This window comes from Scyliorhinus canicula, chromosome 14, assembly GCF_902713615.1.
Source record: "Scyliorhinus canicula chromosome 14, sScyCan1.1, whole genome shotgun sequence".
Taxonomy (NCBI): domain Eukaryota; kingdom Metazoa; phylum Chordata; class Chondrichthyes; order Carcharhiniformes; family Scyliorhinidae; genus Scyliorhinus; species Scyliorhinus canicula.
In genome coordinates, this window is record NC_052159.1 from 38,483,126 (window position 1) to 38,500,800 (window position 17,675).

A 17,675-nucleotide genomic window follows, 5' to 3' on the forward strand; every position below is an offset into this window, starting at 1 on the left:
CCCCTCATCTGGGGCGGTGATGATGATCTTCCCGCGGCCCAGCTCCAGTGTCAACCACAAAACAGGAACCAGTTGTGTAAAACATTGGCACACCAATGCATGTTGACTGGGTATACATCATGTTTGCACATGTGAGCACCATTTTTTACATGACTCTTTTGCACAGATACGCTTTTTCTCATGCCACCTGGTTTTCAACTAGGCAGAATGTGATAATTATTATAGTCAGTAGATAGATAAGATTTTCATCCCATCCGTCTCATCATATTAAGTTGAAGTGAAATGCTATTCTCCTGATCCATTGCCTCCCTTTGCCTTTAGCCAGTGTTGGTGAATAAAAAGGAATGCTCACACTGATCGCCCAAGATTGGCTTAATGAAAAGTTCAATCACAAAAGTAGTGCCTGGTGTAACACAAACCTGGGGGAACTTAGTAATGTCCTGCTTTTTGGGTGCTATGTGACCCATTAAGGTTTGAAAATGTAAGGGCGGCACAGTGCACTGTGGTTAGCACTGCTACCTACGGTGCTGAGTACCTGGGTTCGATCCCGGCTCTGGGTCACTGTCAGTGTAGAGTTTGCACATTCTCCCTGTGTCTGTGTGGGTCTCATGCCCACAACCCAAAGATGTGCAGGGTAGGTGGATTGGCCACACTAAATTGCCCCTTAATTGGAAAAATAAATGATTGGGTAATCTCAATTTATTTTTAAAAAATGAAACACAATGCTTCAAATCTTTTTTTTTAAATTTAGAGTACCCAATCATTTATTTTTCCAATTAAGCGGCAATTAAGCATGACCAATCCACCTAACCAGCACAACTTTGGGTTGTGGGGGTGAAACTCACGCAGACACTAGGAGAATGTCCAAACTGCACATGGACAGTGACCCAGGGTCGAGATTCGAACCCGGGTCCTCAGCGCCGTAGGCAGCAGTGCTAACCACTGTGCCGCGTACCACCCTTAAAACACTGCATTTCATACTTCTGGATCTGCTTCCATTTAAAAATATTCCCTTTTGCTTTCCTTTTCCCCCATTGCCTTGTTCTCAGCTGAGTTATCAGGATCTTTTCGGATATTAGCAAAAGTGAAAACATCTCTAGCCATTCCATAGACTCTTGGTCATACATGCCCAGACAGCCAATGATATCTGTTGATGTAACCATATTTGAAGGTCCATCCACCTACATATACAAACAGTCTTTCCTCCAAGACCATTATCTTTAAGCCTGTTTCTCAGCAAAAAATATGTCAGTTCCTTTCTTTTTTTTTTTAAAAACTCGTCCAATCTAAATTTGTTCGGATAGGGAATAAGCAACGTTAGACTGATGGTTTTGCAGGTCAAAAAAAGATAGTGTCAAGTGGAAGCCAAATACCCACCTAAAATGGTTTATTCGGGATTGCTTATACATACATACGCAAATGGCCACAAGATGGTGCTCTTACACAGGGATAGCTCTGACTTTATTCTGGGCAAGTTTTGAATAGTTGGTTGAGTGCTCCCCAAAGAAAGGACCTGGGCCTCATTTTCCACCCATTTTACTGATGAACATGCTAGCTTCCAGAGCACATTTTACTGGGTTGGCAAATCACCTTTCTAATGTGGAAATTATCTTTTTAAAGTGGTTTACACTTTTGAAGAAATTGATTCAACATGGGGCCACAAACAAGTTTCAGGGTTCTCCGTGGCCTCCAAGGATGTTGTGCTGGAAAAGGGTGAGACAAGGACAGAAGCTTTGTTTCCAATCAGTGCCTGTACAACCTCGCAAAAGAATGTCACAACAACTTAAAAAGAAAGCATTTTTATTTGTACAGAGTCTTCAATGACCTCATGATGCCTCACGGTGCTTATAACCAATGACGCACTTTTAAATTGCAGTCACTTGTCGTGACGTAGGGAAATATAATATTGTGGGCACAGCAAAGTCTTGGAATCATCCGGTTGGAAGAGAAATTGATTAAATTGTCTACTCTGGAGAACCATACCCAAGACCTAGATCCCGTTCAGTAAACACTTCAGTAACCTCACAGGAGTAGCAAAGGTGAATTCAACTCTTTGTTTCCTCAACTCTCTCAATAATACAGGACAACAGTTCCCTGCTCCAACTGGCATCAGGTCCCATATCAGTCTTCATAGGCCAACACAGCCTTCACCTGTGGTGCTACTCAGAAAAAGTAACTCTTGCCTGTACATACTACAGGCTGAGGGTAAGGCCTTCTATGGGCAAATCCCCTCACCTGCTGTCTTCTAATGGGCAGCGTTAATGCTCCTCATTCTTCAGGCTCCTGTTACTGATGCTGCTGCTCCTCTTCCTCTAGTGGTTCACCCATACAAAGATATGAAGCCAAAACAGCAGCCATGACACTTGGGAGAAGGAGGGTGCAGGTACAGAATTCGGGGAGAGGGGCTGAGTGGATCTTGAGCAGATTGACATATGGAGTGAAGGGGCATTGGAGATTTCGGCAGGTTTAAAAGCAGATAAATCCCCATGTCCTGGTGAATTGTATCCCAGCTGTTATGGGAGACAAGGGAAGAAATTACAGGGGCTGTGACTCAATTTTTAAAATTCATCTCTGGCCACAGGGGAGGTGCCAGAGGACTGGAGGACAGCTAACAAGGTTCCACTTTTCAAGAAGGGTAGTAGAGATAAACCTGGGAATTACAGAAGTGTGTCTCACACCAGCGGTAGGGAAACTATTGGAGAAAATTCTGAAAGAGAAAATTAATCTCCAATTTGAGAGACAAGGGGCAGGTTTCTCCATCCTCGGAATTCTCTGTTTTGCCAGCTGTTCAATGGGGTTTCCCGTTGTGGGGCAGCCCATGCTGTCGGGAAACCCCCGGGCTGCCGGAAAAACAGAGCGTCCCGCCAGCGGAGAATTCAGCCCAAGGTTTGATCATGGATAGTCAGCATGGTTTTGGCAGAGGGAGGTCATGCCCAATGAATTTAATTGAAATTTTCGAGGTGGTGATCAGTTAATGTAGTTACTATGGATTTCAGCAAAGTGTTTGACAAAGTTCCACATGGGAGACCGGTAAAGAAGGTAAAAGCAAATAGGATAACTTGGCAAGTTGGATCCAAAACTGGCTTAGTGGGAGGAGACAGTGGTAGAAGGCTGTTTGCCAGACAATGACCATCTAAGAGAGAATTAAACCACCGGCCCTTGACATTCAGTGTGCATTACTATTACTGAATTCCCCAATATCAACATCCTGAGAGTTACCATTGACCAGAAATTGAAGGGGCTGGTTTAGCTCACTGGGCTAAATTGCTGGCTTTTGAAGCAGACCAAGCAGGCCAGCAGCACGGTTCGATTCCCGTATCAGCCTCCACGGACAGGCGCCGGAATGTGGTGACTAGGGGCTTTTCACGGTAACTTCATTGAAGCCTACTTGTGACAATAAGCGATTTCCATTTCATTTCATTTTATATTAATACTGTGGCTACAAGAGCAGGGCAGAGGCTAGGCATCCTGTGGTGAGCAACTCACCACCTGACTCCTTAAAGTCAACCCACACCTTCAATGCACAAGTCAGGAGTGTGATGGAATACTCTCCTCTTGCCTGGATGAGTGCGGCTCCAACAACACTCGAGAAGCTCGACACCATCCATAACAAGTCAGCCCGCTTGATTGGCACCCATCCACAAACATTAATTTCTTCCCTCAGGGAGCAAACATTCAGTTGGATTGGATTTTGTTTATTCTCACGTGGAATTAATGTAAATTTATTGTAGTTTTGTTGGTTCAGTCTTGGGGGGCTGAAGGGCCACTGCTGTATATGACTTTGCGACTCTATGAGCAGTGAGTATTTAACACAGGTAGGTAGGGAGCAAACATGCAGTTGGAAATGGATTAATGGCTTGGAAATAAACAACTCCCAATTGCAGGCAGAAGCTAGTGATGCAAGAATGTGAAAATGAGTGTACCTTTGGATACATCTCCCATTCAGTTCATTAAACCACATGCCTGGAGCATTTTCCACATGGCCAGACATCTGGGTGAGGTACAAATGTTTCATTGGCATGTCCCAGCAGGATGCATTTACAACCGGAGTCATAATTGGATCGTCAGAGACTTTTTCCCAGGGCAGAGGAGTCAATTATTAGGGGGCATAGGTTTAAGGTGTGAGGGGCAAGGTTTCGAGGAGATGTACAAGGCACGTTTTTTACACAGAGGGTAGTGGGTGCCTGGAACTCGCTGCCGGAGGAGCTGGTGGAAGCAGGGACGATAGTGACGTTTAAGGGGAATCTTGACAAATACGTCAATAGGATGGGAATAGAGGGATATGGACCCAGGAAGTGTAGAAGATTTTAGTTTCGACGGGCAGCATGGTCGGCACAGGCTTGGAGGGCCGAAGGACCTGTTCCTGTGCTGTACGTTTCTTTGTTCTTTGTTCTATTACATTAAAAGTGAGAATTGGCAGATTCCAATACAAATGGGGGAGAAAGTTATTTTAAAAAATGTTTCCTTTTAGCAGTCAAGGAAGCGTCCGGAAAGGAGAGTCAAACAATGGTTTATATCCAAAAGGAAAGTATATGCAACAGTCAAAGTTCCAGCGGGATTACTCTACAGCTCGACTCCTATATGGCCAGCTTTTATGATAATGAATTAACAAGCTGTGGTAGGCTATATTAGGAGTATCGCGGTACCTAGGTGGGATGTACCTTATACTGTAGTATGAGTGGTAGAACCTGCCTGCTGGTTCCGCCCAGCAGGCGGAGCATAAGTGTCTGTGTTTCACCCAGAGCAGTCATTCTGTACCTGAGCTGCTGGAGTAACTACTTGTTCATTAAAGCCTTTAATTGGACTAGAATCTCGCTTCAGTAGTGATAGATAGAGAAATACAGCACAGAACAGGCCCTTCGGCCCACGATGTTGCGCCGAACATTTGTCCTAGGTTAATCATAGAATTTTGGACAATTTTCCATGGCCAATCCACCCAACCTGCACATCTTTGGACTGTGGGAGGAAACCGGAGTACCCGGAGGAAACCCACGCAGTCACGGGGAGGATGTGCAGACTCCACACAGACAGTGACCCAAGTCAAAATCGAACTTGGGACCCTGGAGCTGTGAAGCAATTGTGCTATCCACAATGCTACCGTGCTGCCCTTAAGAAGTTAACCTACACTCCATTATTCTACCCTAATCCAAGTACCTATCCAATAGCCGCTTGAAGGTCCCTAACTTTTCTGACTCAACTACTACCACAGGCAGTGCATTCCATGCCCCCACTACTCTCTGGGTAAAGAACCTACCTCTGACATCCCCTCTATATCGTCCACCATTTATCTTAAATTTATGTCCCCTTGTAATGGTGTGTTCCACCCGGGGAAAAAGTCTCTGACTGTCTACTCTATCTATTCCCCTGATCATCTTATAAACCTCTATCAAGTCGCCCCTCATCCTTCTCCGTTCTAATGAGAAAAGGCCTAGCACCCTCAACCTTTCCTCGTATGACCTACTCTCCATTCCAGGCAACATCCTGGTAAATCTCCTTTGCACCTTTTCCAAAGCTTCCACATCCTTCCTAAAATGAGGTGACCAGAACTGCACACAGTACTCCAAATGTGGCCTGACCAAGGTTTTGTACAGCTGCATCATCACCTCACGGCTCTTAAATTCAATCCCTCTGCTAATGAACGCTAGCACACCATAGGCCTTCTTCACAGCTCTATCCACTTGAGTGGCAACTTTCAAAGAACTATGAACATAGACCCCAAGATCTCACTGCTCCTCCACATTGCCAAGAACCCTACCATTAACCCTGTATTCCGCATTCAGATTTGTCCTTCCAAAATGGACAACCTCACACTTGTCAGGGTTAAACTCCATCTGCCACTTCTCAGCCCAGCTCTGCATTCTATCTATGTCTCTTTGAAGCCGACAACAGCCCTCCTCACTATCCACAACTCCACCAATTTTCGTATCAGTGATTGATTGTGCATCACAAGCTTGCTGATAGACCTCCACTTGTCAGTGGGGGAGTTCGTAGTCCTCAAGGCTCACAGAAAGATTAATTGGGCCATCCTCATCGGCGTTAGAACGTTCCTGCTCACCCAATCCATTTCCAATGGCTAGTTTTGGTTACAGTTTCCCTTCAAGAGTCAACTTTGGACAGCACGGTGGCGCAGTGGGTTAGCCCTGCTGCCTCGCGGCGCTGAGGTCCCAGGTTCGATCCCGGCTCTGGGTCACTGTCCGTGTGGAGTTTGCACATTCTCCCCATGACTGCGTGGGTTTCGCCACCACAACCCAAAGATGTGCAGGTAGGTGGATTGGCCACACTAAATTGCCCCTTAATTGAAAAAAATGACTTGGGTACTCTAAATTTATTTTTTAAAAAGAGTCAACTTTGATTACGTGCTTCCATCTTTGGGGTGGTGCTTCACCCCATGACATTCTGACTCAAAGACAAGAGTGCTCCCATTGAGCTAAATTTAAAGTTATTTGCAGATATATCCTTTAGAGTATATCTGAAAATAATCTTATGATCCAAAACAACGTTCTATTTTAAGATACAAAAACTGACGTCAAAGTAATGGTGAGGCTAATAGCACTCACCTTTATTTAACTACAAATACCACAGCAACGTCAGGCAAGGGAAAATGTGTGATAAACGTGGAAGTCGCAAAGTTGTTGTTGGAGAGGTGTCGCTCCGGCATTAAGTTTGCAAAAACAGCATCTCACTGTCTGACTCTCACTTCAAATGTGTTGAGTGGCATGAGGTTGCTGTACTTGGGGCTGTTGATCAGAACTCAATTTGCCATTGAAAGTTAAATCAAATAATTTCAAGTGGAAGTGCCCATTTAATGACATGTCAAGTACTAATAACTGCTAGTCAGTCTCTCTGGCACTGCAAGTTAACTATTGTATTTGTGTTGTTTCTTTCCTTCAGGTTTTAATTGTTTGAAATTTTAAAGTACAATTTAATTTTAATTTTATTTTCTGTATCTTTTTTCTCTCTTTTAATGCAATCTTTAATTCTCTCTGCTTCTCATTCTGTACCTAATTTGACATTGAATTCACCATGCTTCTTATGCTTCCTCCTCAGTCCTTGCACGTACATTTTGCAATCCTTCAATTTAGTTAACAAAATACTCAGTAATGGCCTGTTAGCTCCAATCCCAGATTCCCTATAGTGATCAATGCACCATTTCCATCTCTCGCTCCCAGCAATTTGCCAACCCAATGTCATATAGATCATGTAAACAAGCTCAAATTTAAAGTAAAGTAATGGCAAACACCATTCACCCAGTTACAGGAATGATTGGGCCAATGTTTACATCATGTTCATTCAGGATGGTACAGTGATATTTAAAAACCAGTTGATGCCTAAGTACAATCAGTGATAACTACTTAGGTGTACCATAAAATTAGAAATGAATGAATCAAACAGCAAAGGAGACTTCTTGGCTTATCGTATCTATGCCAGCTCTTTGACAAAGCTTATCCATTTAGTAGACTCACCCATAGCCCTGTAGTCTCTTTCCTTTTTCAAGGTTATGCCAATTCCCTTTTGGAAGCTATTATTGAATCTTCTTCTGTCATCCTTCAAAATGTTGCATTGAAGATAATAATTCAAATGGATCATCTCCCGGGGTTAAGTTTAATTTTCAGCATTGCATTTTTTGGTGGTCCCCTCTGTATTTCACCTCTCATTAATAAACAAGTATATTGGGATAATTTCACCTGCTCTATGTCATTGATGTTAATAAGATTGGTTGCTTTCATGAAGTACAGCTTAATAGAAACTGGGGAAAAAATATTCCCAGATCAATTGATTTTTGGTATGGCAGCAGACATAGTTGTCATCGAGCTAAGTGAGGGTTCCTTCTCCTGATCATATCTGGTGACCTTTGCTGCAAAGTGTGGTGCCTCACTCCCTGATGAGAACAAGATCAACTTTAGCTATGATGTAACCACACTTGAATGGTCTATCAATATTGAGTACCTAGGAATCTTAGTTCACATGAAAATAACCACAGGTTGTGGCATTGGGGAGCTGATGACATATATGGAATCTTCAGAAGATAAGAGGAGGTCTGGACATTTGGAATCAATTTCTAGAAAGTTAAATTTCTCAGACACAAACAATTACAGAGTGTATAACAAGTTTTAAAAGCACACACACAGCCATGGCAGTGACCTGTAGGTAAAGAAGGGAAGTGTTCTACATGTTCGGCATACATAATGGGAAATATGGAAGTCTAGCCTGTTTTTTTATGGTGGACGCTTGATAATTTCCTGATATGCTTGCAGGCATGCACCATGAGTGCTGAATTGTAATATCTGCTGTGCATGTATCACCATTAAAACAATAAATAATATGCTGAAGATCTGAACAAAAAATAGAAAATGGTAGAAAACGTAGCAAGTGAGCCAGTATCTGTGCAGAAAGCAATAAACAGTTGACTTGTAATGCAGAACAAGGCCAGCAGCGAGGATTCAATTCCCATACCAGTATCCCCGAACAGTCCCCGGAATGTGGCGACCAGGGTTTTTTTCACAGTAACTTCATTGAAGTCAACTTGTAACAATAAGTTATTATTATTATTATTATTAATTAAAAGTTTCAGGTGTAAAAACCTTTTGTTAGAATTGCTTATAGAACATAGAACATAGAACAGTACAGCACAGAACAGGCCCTTCGGCCCTCAATGTTGTGCCGAGCCATGATCACCCTACTCAAACCCACATATCCACCCTATACCCGTAACCCAACAACCCCCCCTTAACCTTACTTTTATTAGGACACTACGGGCAATTTAGCATGGCCAATCCACCTAACCCACACATCTTTGGACTGTGGGAGGAAACCGGAGCACCCGGAGGAAACCCACGCACACAGGGGGAGGACGTGCAGACTCCACACAGACAGTGACCCAGCCGGGAATTGAACCTGGGACCCTGGAGCTGTGAAGCATTTATGCTAACCACCATGCTACCCTGCTGCCCCATTGTTACTTTCTCTTTTGAATGTAAGCTTTCAATGTCTTAAAACTAAGTGTAGTGCAAAATGAAATTGCCTTAAGAATGATGTTTAATGTATGTTTAGTGCAGCAACCATAAGCTTCCTCTGCTTATATGCTGAATGTTAAAAATACCGCACCAGCGTACAAAGTGGCAGGGGAATATTGTTCATGATGATTAGGGAAAAAAAGTAATAAAGAAGTCAGTTAAAATGTTTTGATAGCATTTCATTAAAATTGTGAACACAAAGACAATCTGGCATCAGATGGGGACTGGAACAGATTGCTCATTTATGCTGTGTAGAATTAGTGCTGCTTGTTCAGGGATTTGCACTGTCTATGTTGCAGTGGAGAAATCTCAAGTTCTGTTTTTTACTGAGGTCATGTAGCAGTGATGTTGAAAGACAGGATTTAAGTGCAGGGGAAGTTGAATAAAGTGTTGAAATCACAATATTGAATTTGCTATTCCACAGGCTGATTTTTCCTTTACACTGAAATCAACGGAAAGGAAAATCAATTGGCCGCCTGTTGCCTCTATGACTCTGATGGAATCTATCTGACCATTTATCCTTCTCCTGTTTCAGGTGATGTGCCTTCAGGATTTTTTTGGTGACGATGATATATTTGTTGCCTGTGGTCCTGAGAAGTTCCGCTACGCACAGGATGACTTCTCGCTGGATGAAAATGGTAAGTTTCTTTTGGCATGTAGCTTGAAGCTTGACGAAAGTGAGGAAAATGTTTGGTTACATTTTTTGAAAAGTAAAAATTGTGTTTGTAGCTGGGCATAATACTCTCAACTACATCCCCCCCCCCAAAAAAAATATTTCTATATCCCTTTGAGCGGGTAGAGCGAAGGTAGAATGAAAGAACCAGAGCTATTTATTCAATAGCATTTATTTATAATAATCTTTAGCAGTGTCACAAGTAGGTTTGCATTAACACTGCAATGAGATTACTATGAAAATCCCCTAGTCGCCACACTCCAGTGCCTGTTCGGGTGTACTGAGGGAGAATTCAGAATGTCCAATTCACTTAACAAGCACGTCTTTCGGGGCTTGTGGGAGGAAAGCGGAGCACCCAGCAGAAACACGCACAGACACAGGGAGAACATGCAGATTCCACACAGACAGTGGCCCAAGCCAGAAATCGAACCTGGGTCCCTGGCGCTGTGAAGCAACGGTGCTAACCACTGTGCTACCGTGCCGCCCATTAATGAAATTCAGCGGCACCTTTATTTCTTCACACTGGATACAATTGCAACTCAATCCAGCGAGCTGTACAGTATAACATAGTTTTCAAGTCCAAACTCATAAGCTCCACTTGAATTCTTGCCTTCTCTTATAAATAAGCCTACGCCATCAAAGTCAGTTCATGATTATTTCCGCAGCATTTATTAAATCTTGATTATCTGAAATATTTTTTATGTCTGGAAACACAATCAATTTGCCATGATTCATACATCATGTCTCCATGTTGATTTTTTTTTTCTCTCTCTCCAGTTGGCTCCCAGTCTAAAGATGCTGCCTGATTCTGGTAGAGAATCTTACAGGAACTGACAGCCCTCACATATAATCGCTCTGCCCAAGTGACTATTTATGCTTACACACACACACAAAGAATAATGAGGCTATATTACCAATCCTCCTTCTGTCCACTTTCCAGTAGGGATTACTGAATAGCAATTGGAGGCAGGGCTGTTTTTTTCTCCCCTAATCAGGGAATACCAAGATAGAATGGAACCCGGAGTACTAACCTGACTAAACTCGTGCTGTCCAAGCCTGTGCTAGTACAGAGACCGAGGGCTTTTCTGTTCTGTGTTTTTCAGTGTCAATTTATGAAATTTCAGGAATATCTTCACAATTCTCGCGAGCTGAAATTCCGTGGGAGCTCTGCCACCGTAGCTCTGGCAAAAGAAGAACAGCGCAAACCTGTTTTTCCCAGAGTTTCCTCTTTTTGACTCACAAGGGATATAACCTCCATCTGACCTTTACAAGACAAATGACGTTGACATAGCATGCATGAAAGGAGAAGCTGTGACATTACCTCTTGCTAAGACATTTTGCCCTCATCAGCAGGAGAATTAACAAAAGCAAAAGAAAGCCCTGCACCCTTTAATGTCAACATTCATTAACAGTTTTGGTTGCTAGCTTGCTTATGGGGGCATCCTACTGCTACTTACAGCAATCTCACTGCTCCATTTCAAATGATGACATCTAGCCCTAAGCGTAGCTCAGTTGCTGCCTCTTCACATTTCCTGGTATTAGAATTGGAATATCACCAGTAAGTTAATGATGTATGCACTGGAAATATTCAGCAGACTCGGCAGCATCTTGTGGAGCGAGAAACAAGTGTTTCAGGTCAATGACCTTTGATCACTTCTTTTGCCTTCCTCTTCAGTAAAACCTGATAGTAGATCAGAAGAGGCTACAAAGGTAAATCTATGTTGTTTACTTTGTGGTTCAGGAAGGAACAAGAGTGCTCCACCACGCTTTGCATGAATAATGGAGGCTGAGCGGCTCCCACATGGTGATTGCAGGCTAGGCCTACTTTTACCAGGCTGCCTGATACTGCACGGGCCCAAAGATGGCAATTTGCATTGGGATATTTGCTCTGCCTTCCAAGCTGACCAGGCCCCTCATGTGAAGGATCAACCTGCTAGACCAACCACTCCACTGGCCAGCTGTCTGATAGTAAGCATCCACTCTAAGGATTTAGAGCTGAAACTAAGGAGATTAGGTTTGGCTTAAGCAACCTTTGCTACTAAGTGCTTTTTCTACTGTATCTCATAAGACATTGTAGTGAACTTAAACCAAAGAGAAACTGAAGTTGTTTCTGTTAAACATATTTCATCCATCTATGTTTGAAAATAATTTGGTCAAAAATTTAACACTTACCTGTCTTTAACACTTGCAGGAACCAAGCTGGCCTTGCTTCCTGCAGTCTCAATGACTTTCAGATTTAATCAGACAGAGATTTGGGGACAAAAGCCCATGACAGGTGCTGCTATGCCAAGCAGATAATGGGACTATTTTTGGGTTAGCCACCTGTGTGCTGGTGGGGACGGATCAACTGTTTGAATAAATGAGGCTTGTGGAGAGTTAGAGACCATGGATTCACCAAAGGGTGCCTTCCAATGAGAACTTGTCACAAGGTTCCAGGTTTAAGTCCAACTTCCACAGCTAGAGAACTAAAATGGAGACTGACATTGCAATGAGGTACAAAAAGAACGTGCGCTGCCAGAGCATTGCCTTCGGGATGAGCCAGTAAACCAAGGCCCAACCTGCCTGTGAAAGATCCCACTGCACTACTTTGAAGAAAAAAGAAGACTTAATGTCCTAGAACAATATTCATGTGACAATAAGTGATTATTATTATTATCCCTCAGTCAATATAACTAAATAGATTTTCTGATCATAATCACATTTTTGTTTGTGGCTTTTATTGACACAAACTGGCTGCCACCTTGCCTACATTACGGTAATAATAATCTTTAGTGTCACAAGTAGGCTTACATTAACACTGCAATGAAGTTACTGTGAAAATCCCCTAGTCGTCACATTCCGGCGTCTGTTCGGGTACACTGAGGGAGAATTCAAGATGTTCAATGTAGGAAAAATGGCAGCCAGTTTGTGTCAATTAGAGTGTTACTAGCTCAGCCAATCAACTTGCATAGGACGCACAACACCTGAATCAGCCACAAGCCACCTCCCTTTAAAAGGTACAAGCTTGCTTTAAGTAGTGCTTAACTGTATTCGTTTTGGATCCTTGGCTGATCGCATCCATCTTATCAACAGTATGGGAAGTTTAGGGAGCCTTGGATAACAAGGGATATTGTGAACCTCGTCAAAAAAAGAAAAAGGAGACTTTTGTACAGTCCAGAAGGGTGAGAACAGTCAAAACCCTTGAGGAGTATAAAGAAAGTAGGAAGGTACTGAAGCGGGAAATTAGGAGAGCTAGGAGGTGGTGATGAAAAGTCCTGGCAAGTAGGATTAAGGTGAAACTCAAAGCTTTTTATTCATATGTGTCATGTGAGAGTACCTTTAAGAAATTGATGTTTATCAAATAGCTGTAGTGGATGTACCTTAAAGAAATGGGTGTTTATCAAACAGCTGCAGTAATGTCAGTGTGTGGGTGGAGCTGAGCTTGACTCTGCTTTTACTTTCGCTTTCAGCAAAAAGCTGGTGTGTGTCTGTGTGTTTTAGTTTAATTTTCAGAGTGGAGAGTTGCAGTGAAAACAAGCAGATGTATATGGATATCTCTACAAGCTAAAGAATGCTCATTTGGGTGATTTCAAAGTAATACCTGTTTCTGTAGAGAATATAAACCTGCTGTCTTTCTGTAAAAAGCGTCTATTGGGCTTATGGATGTTGTGAGGAAAGTTATGAAGGGTTACTTATAGCATATTGTATCTGTGGGGATTATTGGTGTTGTTAAGATGTTTACTGTGTGTTTTTAAAGTGTAAACTGGATTCATAAATAAACATGGTTTTGTTTTTAAAGTACTTTAGATCTCTGTTCCTTCACACCTGTAAAGAAGGCCCTTGTGCTCCCCATAACCACAACCTATTAAAAGTTGTGGGTCAGGTGCACTCCATGAAACATTTGGAGTTTTCTAAATCCTGGTCCATAACATATGTAAAAAGCAAGATGACGGCTAGGGAAAGGATTGGACCATTTAAGGACAGTGGGGGGGGGGGGGATCTATGTGTTGAGACAGAGGAAATGGGTGAGGTATGAAATGAATACTTTGCATCAGTGTTCACTAAAGAAAGGGACTTTGTGGAAGTTGATTATTGGGTAGCATGTGTGGATAGTCTGGATCATGTTAACATTGAAAAGGAGGAGATATTGGGTCTTTTAAAAGATATTAAGGTAGATAAGTCTCCTGGGCCGGATGGGATTGATCCCAGAATACTGAGGGATGCAAGGGAGGAAATTGCTGGGGCCTTGACTGATATCTTTGTATCCTCATTGGCTATAGATGAGATCCCAGAGAACTGGAGAATAGCTAATGTGGTACTGGTTAAAAAGGTAGCAGGGATGATCCTGGAAACTATAGGTTGGTGAACCTCACGTTGGTTGTAGATAAATTATTGGAGAGAATTCTCAGGGACAGGATTTATACCCATTTGGAAACAAATGGACTCATAAGCGATAAACAACATGATTTTGTGACGGGGAAGGCGTGCCTCACTAACCTGATCGCGTTTTTTGAGGAGGTGACAAAAATGATTGATGGATGTTGTTTACATGACTTCAGTAAAGCTTTTGACAAGGTACCTCATGGCAGACTGGTACGAAAGGTGATGTCACATGCGATCAGAGATGAGGTGGTAAGATGGATACAGAACTTGTTCAGTCACAGAAGGCAGAGGGCAGCAGTAGAACAGTGTTTTCTGAATGGAAGATTGTGACTCGTGGTGTTCCCTAGGGATCAGTGCTGGGGCCTCTGTTGTTTGTGGTGTACATAAACGATTTGGAGGAAAATGTAGCCGGTCTGATTAGTAAGTGCGCGGATGACACCAAGAGTGGTGGAGGGGCAGATAGTCTTGAGGATTATCATAAGATACAGCAGGACATGGATAGGTTGGAGACTTGGGCACAGAAATGGCAAATGGAGTTTAATCCAGAGAAATGTGAGGTAATGCATTTTGGTAGGGCTAACATAGAGGTGAAATATAACATAAATGGTAAAACTGTTAGGAATATAGAAAGGCAGAGAAATCTGGGCATGCCGGTCCACAGATCTTTGAAGGTGGCAACACAAGTGGACAAGGTAGTCAAGAAAGCATACAGAATGCTTGCCTTCATTGGACGGGGCATCGAGTATAAAAACTATCAAGTCATGCTACAGTTGTATGGAACCTTGGTAAGTCCACACGTGGAATATTGCGCACAATTCTGGTCACCACATTACCAGGAGGATGTGGAGGCTTTGGAGAGGGGGTTTACCAGGGTGTTGCTGGTCTGGAGGGTGTTAGCTATGTGGAGAGACTGAATAGACTCGGACAGTTTTCATTAGAAAGACGGAGGTTTTTAAAAAATAAATTTAGAGTACCCAATTAATTTAGCGTGCCCAGTCCACCCACCCTGCACATCTTTGCGTTGTGGAGTGAAACCCACGTAGACACGGGGAAAATGTGCAAACTCCACACGGACGGTGACTCAGAGCCGGGATCGAACCTGGGACCTCAGCGTCGTGAGGCAATAGTGCTAACCACCATGTCACCGTGCTGCCCTGAAAGACGGAGGTTGAGGGGTGGCCTGATAGAGGTCTACAAGAGGGGCATGGATAGAGTGGATAGGCAGGCATTCTTTCGCAGGGGTCAGTCACCAGAGGGCATAGGTTTAAGGTCCGTGGGGCAAAGTTTAGAGGAGATGTGCGAGGCAGGTTTTTTATGCAGAGAATGGTGAGTGCCTGGAACGCGTTGCCAGGGGAGGTTGTGGAAGCAGATACATTAACGGCGTTCAAAAGGCATTTTGACAAACATATAGATAGGATGGGTATAGAGGAATACAGCACAAGGAAGTGCTGAGGGTTTTGGCAAAGGTTGGTATCATGACCGGTACAGGCTTGGAGGGCTGAAGGGCCTGTTCCTGTGCTGTATTCTTTGTTCTTTTGTAAGTGCTAGCTGCATGTGGAAATGATGTAAATAAGGAGGCTGTATAAAGCTGTGTGCTGACTCCATTTGTTGAACCGTATGGGGGCTTCGTGAATTGAGATTACTACGCTGATGATATTTCCTCCAAAACTCATTTACTAATATCTTCTGAGCCTTTAGATAATTTCATTCATACTAGTAATCTGGAAGGCTAAACTAATAATCCAGAGAATGCTGGTTCAAATTCTATCACGCTAGGCAGAGAATTTGAATCCAATTTGAAAAATCTGTAAATCAAAACCGATATTAGTAAGTCACCATCAAGCTGCAGGTTGTGATAAAAATTCAATTGATTCATTGTCTTTGAAAGAAGTTAGCCTGCAAGAGTGTGCTTGACTCTAAACTACCATCCAAAGTGGCCTAATGAGTCTCTTAATGGTGTCAAACTGATACAGGGAATACCAAGACTGCTACTGTAGTAGAGCCAAATGTTTTATTCTCAATGAACTAAGGGGAACAATAAATGTCAGTGTGGCACCGCTGCTCATATTCATGCCATTCTCCGCCCCGTCGCTGAACGTGATTTCAGTGCGGGGTGTGGAGAATCCAGCCCCTGGACTTGGAGTTAATGGGGTGGTAGTGGGGACAGAAGACAGCAGTATTTGGGATGTAGTGGTGGTGGTGGTGGTGGTGGTGGTGGTGGTGGGGGGGGGGGGGGGGGGGGGGGGGGGAGGGGGGGAGGGGAACAGTATCCTTCGTTATGATGTCTTTGGGACCCAACTGCAATTTTAACAAAAAGCAGGAGTGGGATGTTGCTGTGGTTTTCCTGCCAACCGATATTTCTGGAAAGTATAGTGTTCTAACTGCATGGGTCCAATGGGATGAGAATGATTAACGACCTTGCAGAAAAGAAGTTCCTCCAATAAGGGGACGGGGGACCTTTAACAACATCTGGCTCTTGTATAGAGTCGGTCAATAAGGCACTGACTAGCGGAGACCCAGTAGGGAGCTACTTGAGCTGTATATAATAGTAGTTGTAAAATAAAGTTTTTTGTTTCAAGAAACTCGGCGAGGAATCTTCGTGGCGTTATAAAGCTGGAGACAGGATAAAAACTGATACCTATTGATGTTGCTGAGTGACCTCCCAGTCTCTATCGGATACAGATTTGAAATTTCCTTTCACCATGCCTCTTTTCAGATGGTTGAGTGTGTTTGATGCCGGATTAGAAGATTGGAATCAGGATGCACAGAGGATGCAATATTTTTTCCGGGCCAAAAATATCGCAGAGAATGATCGCCAGGTAGTCATATTGCTCACTGCCTACGGCTCACAAACGTTCGTAGTGACATGGAACCTTACATACCCAGTGACCTCGGACACTAAGGGCGCGAATCTCCGTTGGGAGAATAGCGTGCCGCGCCAGTTTTTCACGCGACGCTGTCCGACGCGCTTCCGCAATTCTCCCAAACGGCCAAATTGCTTCCGTCGTGTTCCGCGCAGCAAAACCCGGATAATCGCCCGAGACACCCAAAATGGCAAATCTCCAGAACCCCGCTATTCTCCGGCCCGGAAGGCCGAAGTCCCGACAGCGTGACCCCAGTTCACGCCGTCGCCGTCCGCACCTGCTTTTTATAGTCGCCAGCCAGTCGTGCTGGCTGACGAGCAGTGAGGAGGTGAACAGACCGTCCCGGAGTCTCCGCAAACTGGGGAAGGCATCCCCGAGAACGCAGCGGCCGGGGGAGGGGAGGGAGTAGTGGGGGGGGGAGAGGGAGTAGTGGGGTGGGGGGGGGGGGGAGAGAGGGAGTGAGTAGTGGGGGGGGGGAGAGAGGGAGCGAGTAGTGGGAGGGGGGGAGAGGGAGTAGTGGGGGGGACAGGGAGTAGTGGGGGGAGGAGGGGGAGCGAGTAGTGGGAGGGGGAGGAGGGGGAGCGAGTAGTGGGAGGGGGAGGAGGCGGAGCAAGTAGTGGGAGGGGGAGAGGGAGCGAGTAGTGGGGGGGAGAGGGAGCGGGTTGTGGGAGGGGGTGAGAGGGAGTAGTGGGGGGGAGAGGGAGTAGTGGGAGGGGGGAGAGGGAGTAGTGGGGGGAGAGGGAGTAGTGGGGGGGGAGAGGG

At 44.1% G+C, this 17,675-nt stretch overlaps 1 protein-coding gene and 1 long non-coding RNA gene across 6 annotated transcripts in view; one reads left to right on the top strand and one right to left on the bottom strand.

Moving 5' to 3' along the window:
- The window catches only part of LOC119977292, a 55,370-nt gene extending 44,309 nt beyond the window's left edge, over positions 1-11,061 (bottom strand). Inside the window, exon 1 of one of the 3 annotated variants that reach the window (XR_005463157.1) lies at positions 10,719-11,061. This is a non-coding gene — a long non-coding RNA (uncharacterized LOC119977292). The remainder of the gene's footprint in view (positions 1-10,718) is intronic. The other 2 variants (XR_005463156.1, XR_005463155.1) reach the window with 2 other exon arrangements.
- dclk1a (doublecortin-like kinase 1a) overlaps positions 1-17,675 on the top strand; it is a 475,245-nt gene that overhangs the window by 235,695 nt on the left and 221,875 nt on the right. For all 3 annotated transcript variants that reach the window (XM_038818045.1, XM_038818046.1, XM_038818044.1), the window contains exon 4: positions 9,550-9,652. In XM_038818045.1, the coding sequence (XP_038673973.1) occupies positions 9,550-9,652 (103 nt within the window). The remainder of the gene's footprint in view (positions 1-9,549; positions 9,653-17,675) is intronic.